The following is a 6734-nucleotide window of genomic DNA, read 5'->3' on the forward strand; positions in this document are numbered from 1 at the left end:
TTATCAATCTGTAATAAAAGACGTGAGGAAATTCTGCCTTTTTTAAAGACAAAAATTTTTGAGGCGAAATACCCAAAAAGAAGTTTGTAAAAAATGAATCCGCCTCAACAATATAGAACTTATCTAGAACTTATCTATATGTATGAGCTTATCAGTGTCGTCTACTATTTCCTGTATGGACGTAATTCTACTAAGTTTTGAATCTTGAATGAATTATTTTTTTGTTTTCATTGCGATTTTCTACTTTGGTGGCAGTTCGACAACATGGCTGACCAGTATGTAATTTTCGACTGCGGGTACCGTGCGTACGGGCATGTGCGCGTGCCACAGCAGACTCTTTTGTAAAGGATTACCGAACATTTTAGTCTTGTTTTAATTCTTCGTCTTACTTGTCTTCATCTATGATTTCAGTGCGTGCATAAATTCAGTTGACAAGAGTTTTGAGAGGCTAGCATGATTCAGTCAGGAAAAAATGTCCAACCACTTGCCCGGTACGGTCGCTCCACCCAGTTCTTCCGTTCCGAAGCAACAGATTGGATGCAGCGCTAAACGCTCTTCTTCGAACCGGCAGAGAGTTAATTCAATGGCAAAAGCATCAACTTTCAAAATTCAGTGGCGTACGGTGGAATTTGAAAAAAGGAAATCAATTTATAAGAATTCAGCTATTTATAATGCAATACGTTCTAGAAACCGGGATGTTGCAACATTTCCCTAACTTTTGCTAGTTTCGGGATTATTTCCTGTTGATCAACAGTGCATTAACGGTGTTGGCGGCGATGTTGACCACCAAACGGGAAAAAGACTACCTTTTGGCCAATTAATAATTTGACTCACAGCTCGAACATAAGCGAGAAACATTAGGTTGCGACAACGCTCAAAGTTAGAAAACCAATTGAACTTACCATTAAAAGAGGCTCGTCCAGGGGCTCGTACTTGATATGATCGGCCAGGAATCGGGAACAGTCAGACCAAGTGTACATTTCCGCATGAGGCAGTATAGTGGGCCGAAGGGTGGTGCAAACCATTTTCTGCGAAAAAAAACAAACTCAGGAAGAAGGGCCTGAACAGCAAACGTTCAAAAGTTAAAAATTTAACCGGCCCCAGTTTACGCGCCGTCATTTTTTGAAATACAGAGCGGTATTTTTGAACCATATTTCTAACTAACAGTTGCAGATGGTGATTACATATTGAAAGAAAATCAACTAGTGATGGAAACTCTCTTCTTCTTCTTCCAAACTAACCCAAGGGGCAATTTGGAATTTTCGCGATCTTTAGCATACCTACACTTGATTAGATGCTGAAAGTTTCGTAAAAGTCAACTCAAATCCTGATTTTTACCAGCTCGTACATACCGGTCGTAACTATCGGTGCTTTAAATCGTACGTAAATAGCAAATCGCATTTTTCATGTTCCATGAAAATCGCCCAGAATCCTGATTTTTGTCAGCTTGGTACAATACAGTCTTTAGATCATACCTCACTCGAAAGACCCTCAAGGATTCATAAAAATCGCCGAAAATCTTGATTTTTGCTTGCTCGGTAAATATCGGTCTAATAGTGCGATTCAACCGCATTCTCATACAAATGAAATTTGTACAATTCTTAGAAGACCCCTGAGTCGAAAAACTCTGGTGGTTTAATAGAAATAGCCCACAATCGTGATTTATGACCGCAATATAAACCATACCGGAAGATCAGGATCTCATGGTTCTTAAGGAGTACATTTTCGAATATGCGAAAATGGTGGGTAAAACCCAAACTTGGGTTTTACGGTTTTATTGAGTTTTTCTCACYATTTTTATCTTGCACAAAGCACGAACAATGCGATGTTCCGAAACCTTAGATAATCTTGATGTCAACMASCACTGCAATCATGGTTAGGTAGATTGACCCTTTAGAACGGTCGCTGGTGGTATATTTCTTCTTACATCTATAGGAAAGTCCAACATTTGGCGGTCTACATATAAATTTAACCAAACTTTTCTTAATAAAATTGTCCATTTCAATAATACCTACAAAGCGGTAAAGTAAAAAGCTCCTATTTCCATTTCAAATTTATTTGATAATTTCTGCAATATTAGTTGAATTCTCAAGCAAGTTGCAATTGCGGCTTTTGGTGATTTGGAAAATTCGATTTCTTTAACTTAAATTTAAAAAAATTACTTTGGTGCTAATTAAAAAATTCAAGTGTGCACCAGTTACCTACCTCAATACATAATCTTAATCCTTTATTATCCTTATACCATTACTGTTCTAGCTTATAAGAAAAACGTAAATCTTGAAAACGATGTACATCATTTTATGGCTGAAGTAATTAATTGGTTTCCAAAAAATAAATTAATACTCAATAATGCTAAGACAAATGTTAACCTTTTCAAAACAGCACATTCCAGAATAGAGGAACCAAACAGTATATAAATAAATAAGCACAAGGTAAGACTTCGCATAAAATAGTAAATAGTAAAATCCGCACTTAGATCACACAAAATACTGATTTTGCCACGTTAGAGTTAAAGCGAGTTGCAATTTGAAATTTTCACAGTCTTTAGATAAGATGCTGAAAGTTTAGTCAATCACCCAAAATTCTGATTTGTTCCCGGCTTGGTAAATATCAGTCTCACTATGAATCTTTTACCCAATTACGCTCTTTCCTTGAAAAGTCGCATAATTCAAACGAAAGCAAGCAGCAATGTGAAATTTTCACCATCTTTCACACACGCAACTGCATTCTCTCCTTAAAAAAATAAAATCTTACAAACTAGTATAAGTAGTAATTTGAAAATTTTACGAGTTTTATAAGACTCGAACAATTTGAAAAATGTGAAAAATTTGATCAAAATCACCCGAAATCTTGATTTTTAATCTCGGTAAATATCGGTCTAATAATGAGTCTCAACTAGACTGCGTTCTCTCCTTAAAAAATTCAGATCATCCAAACTGGAGCAAGTAGAAATTTTAAATTGCGACAATATTTAGAAAGCACTTCAGTCGAAAGACCTGGGAAGTTTTATTCAAATCACACGACATGCTGATTTTTGCCAGCTCTGTAAATATCGGATTAAGAATGGGAGTGACAACTCAACTGCGTTCCCTCACCAAAAAAATCCAGTTTTTCAAACTGTCGCAAGTACAAATTTAAAATTTTGAGAATCTTTAGAAGACACTCAACTCGAAAGAGAGAAATACGTTTCATGAAAGTTGGTCTAAAATCTTGATTTTTTCCAATTTGGTAAGAATCGGGTCTAATAATGGCTGTTTCGACTCGACTGCGTTCTCTCCTTAAAAAATTCAGAATTTCCAAATTAGAACAAGTAGAAATTTGATAATTTGATATTCTTTAGAAGACATTTGACTCGAAAGACATGGAAAGCTTCCTAAAAATCGGCCAAAATCCTGATTTTTCTAGCTCGGTAAAAATAGGCTTAATATTGGGAGTTGCAAAAATTCGGATTTTCCAAACTGGCGCAAGTAGAAATTTGAAATTTTAACAATCTATAGAAGACCCTTGACTCGAAAGACTCTAGAATTTTCCTAAAAGTCGCCCGCAATCATGAATTTTTCCAATTTGGTAAGTACCTGTCGGATCCAATAATGGAAGTTTCGACTCGATCACGCTCTCTCCTTAAAACGTTCGGATCTTACAAACTAGCTAAAGTGTCAATTTCAAATTCCTGTAATCGTTAGAAAGCACTTGACTCGAAAGACTTGGAAAGTTTCATCAAAATCGCCCAAAATCCTGATTTTTGCCAACTCGGTAAATATCGGTCTAATAATGGAAGTTTCGACTTGAATGTGTTCTCTCCTTAAAATATTCGGATCATCCAAACTAACACAAGTAGATATTTGAAGTTTTTACAATCTTTAGGAGACACTTGCCACAAAGTCACAGTTTCATAAGTTTCATGAAAGTCGCCCGAAATCTTGATTTTTTCCAATTTTGTAAGTAATGGCTCTTCGGCCCGGCTGCGTTCTCTTCTTAAAAATTCCAAGTCTTCCAATCTAGCGCAAGTAGAAAGTTGAAATTCCTACAATCGTTAGAAAGCATTTGACTCGAAATCCTTGGCAAGGTTAATAAAAATCGTCAAAAATTCTGATTTTTGCCAGCTCGGTAAAAATGGGCTTCATACCTATTGGGAGTTGCGACTCAACTGCCTTTCCCCCCAATAAAATTCAGATTTTCCACACCATCGCAAGTAGAAATTTGAAATTTTTACAATCTTTAGAAGACTCTTGACTCGAAAGAATCTATGAGTTTCCTGAAAGGCGCCCAAAATCTTGGTTTTTGCCAATTTGGTAAGTATCGGGTCAAAATATCTGGTCAAATAAAGGCAGTTTCGAATCGATCTTAATCGAATCCTTAAACATTTTGCAATTTCCACGATTTTTATAAGACACTTGACTCAAAATACTTGGCAAATAAAATTTCTAAAGAAATCACTTTAACCTGAGAACAACTTGATTAAAGAATTACTGAGGTCCTTGCAGAAATAAGACCACGCTTACACAATCAGGAAAGATTTAAAATCCGTGCAAAAAACAAACACTCTGCTTTTTTCCACTCATCTGCAAGTTATGGGAATTAAATGAAGAAACTCCCAAGAACAATCAATTTTTAGTGCCAGATTAGTCAACGAGCGAAACAGAAATAAAAAACTTCCACAAATGGAACGAATCAATCTCAGACAGAAACGCTTGCTGAAATTTGTCCGAGAATCCTGCAGTTCCCTGCTGGAAGCCTCGGGGGATTATCGATACAAAGTAATCGGTCGAACGGGGGACCGTCAACATAATCAGAATATGGAACAGGTAGTACGAGGGGATTTGCGGTCCAGATCATGTTCTAATTAAGCCGAAGGCGATGGCCCAACTGTGTCCAGTCCAATAAGCAGGACCGGGAACGGGGAAACCGATCAGCAAGAATCTCATATAAACACCGCGATTATGCATATCTTCCAGTAGAGGCAGGGTTTTGAGATCCAAGCTATAAAAGGGCTGCTGGCTTCTACTCACTTGTAATCCGCACTCATTATCGCAGGCCAGAAACAGCGGCTTCCGATTGGGAAATTTGCAGCAAAACTGCCTGCGAAAGTTCTCCGCATACAACAGCAGCAGCTTCTCCTTGCGGGAGTTCTTCAGGTAGCTGTCCGGAAAATTCGTTCTGTCCTCGAACGTCACGTCAATCAACTCCGGCCAGCACAGTTTGATCAATCCCAACTCCTGGGCGATCACTTTCAAGTAGTCAGCCGTGATATCCATCGGTTCCTGCAACTCCCTCGGCTTATCCAGCATTTCGATGTAGGAAAAGGGTTTGGGTTCAGGCTCGATTGCGACTTCTTCGGATGATTCTGGCGCCAGCTCGGCACCATCCGGCACGGTGTTTTCATCTTCAAAGTCTAGATGCACAGTATTTTCACTCGGTTCGTCCATTTCTTCTCCTTGAGGAGAAGAAGTTGTCATCGCGAAACCGCACTACTGACTTTGACAGCATAGCAACCATTGCTTGATCTATTGTTGCGGGGATAACAGCACTGTTTCTATGGAGATGACTTGAGGTTTAGGTGTTCCTACAGTGTTACAGAGATGTCGTTCCAATAACTTCGGTATATTGTAAAAATGTATGGCATTTGGCAGCTTATGAAGACAGTCAAAACGCAACTGAATTTTAAGTTCTCCCATTTTTTCCAACACAACCGTGAGATGGTTCTGGGCACAGAGTTAAATATATTAAAATTAAACTGAGTCACTGTCGGAAGTGATTTAATCTCAGCTTATTTGCAAGTACTGATTGAAGCCATGCACCCGTTTATAGAATGATACGATGGATGATACGAAAGTAGGTATTTCTATTGGTTGAAGATCTGTCAATTCGTCCTTAGTCGTAGGAACTGACAGATCTGATCCTCTCAGATCCCTGGACGCGGGGCGTCGCTAGATGGGGCGTTATGTTGTATCTGTCCGACTGAAGGCGAACACTGTGGTATACATAATAAGAACAAACATTTTTTATGAACAGTAAAAATCGCAAAAAAATGTAACTGATTTCGTGATAATGTATTTAATATTATTATCATAAGTTCGTCTTTATTGACCGGAAATATATAGGGTGATTCAAAATTTGCGTCACTGCTTTTAAGGGGTGATACAGGCTCCCTTGGGGAATACGAGAAAAATATAGAAAGATAAGATAAAAAAATAGAAGATATTAACAGTTGAAGATCGAATTTCAACTTCGATATTAAGCATTATTTTGAAATTGTTCCATATTGAATTGGTAGCATATTGAAATACTTAAGCATTCAAAAAGACAAATTACGATCTTTGCTTCAAATTACGAAAATTTTTTATATCAAAAAAGTTCTCTTCTACAAATTTTTGATAAAAAGACAGCGGCAATGATGTTTTTGTCATTAATAGATAGTTACAGCTGGTCCCATTACCCTTGTCAATAATAACAATAATTTGTCAAACTGTGACCTACTTTGAATTTCCTTTCACGAATTTGCGGATATGCGATTAGTTCAGGGGAAATGCTACAGTAATATAGCGGAAGCTAAAAGAACTCACGCCAACAAATGGCGAGGAGAGTGGTTCCAGGAAGATAGTGGATGACAATTGATGTTCAGGTTGCAGACACGGAGGAATAAGTATTGGACATAATCGAATCAGGGCCTTCCAGGGGCACTCAGAGCACAATAACTGACACTTTCCCAAGCACCAAATAAATACCGAGGAAGG

General features: G+C 37.8%; 1 protein-coding gene across 1 annotated transcript in view; it reads right to left on the reverse strand.

The window, feature by feature from the left end:
• LOC125502749 (dynein regulatory complex subunit 7-like) overlaps window positions 1-5519 on the reverse strand; it is a 45552-nt gene extending 40033 nt beyond the window's left edge. Inside the window, exons 1-2 of the mRNA XM_048661980.1 lie at window positions 5010-5519; window positions 903-1028 (exon numbers count right to left, since the gene is read on the reverse strand). Coding sequence (XP_048517937.1) covers window positions 903-1028; window positions 5010-5456 — 573 coding nt within the window. The 5' untranslated portion in view covers window positions 5457-5519. The remainder of the gene's footprint in view (window positions 1-902; window positions 1029-5009) is intronic.
• Between the last annotated feature and the right edge of the window lie 1215 nt (window positions 5520-6734).

The sequence above is a fragment of the Dendroctonus ponderosae genome, unplaced genomic scaffold (assembly GCF_020466585.1).
Source record: "Dendroctonus ponderosae isolate FM_Combo_2020 unplaced genomic scaffold, Dpon_F_20191213v2 Dpon_F_20191213_10, whole genome shotgun sequence".
Lineage (NCBI taxonomy): Eukaryota > Metazoa > Arthropoda > Insecta > Coleoptera > Curculionidae > Dendroctonus > Dendroctonus ponderosae.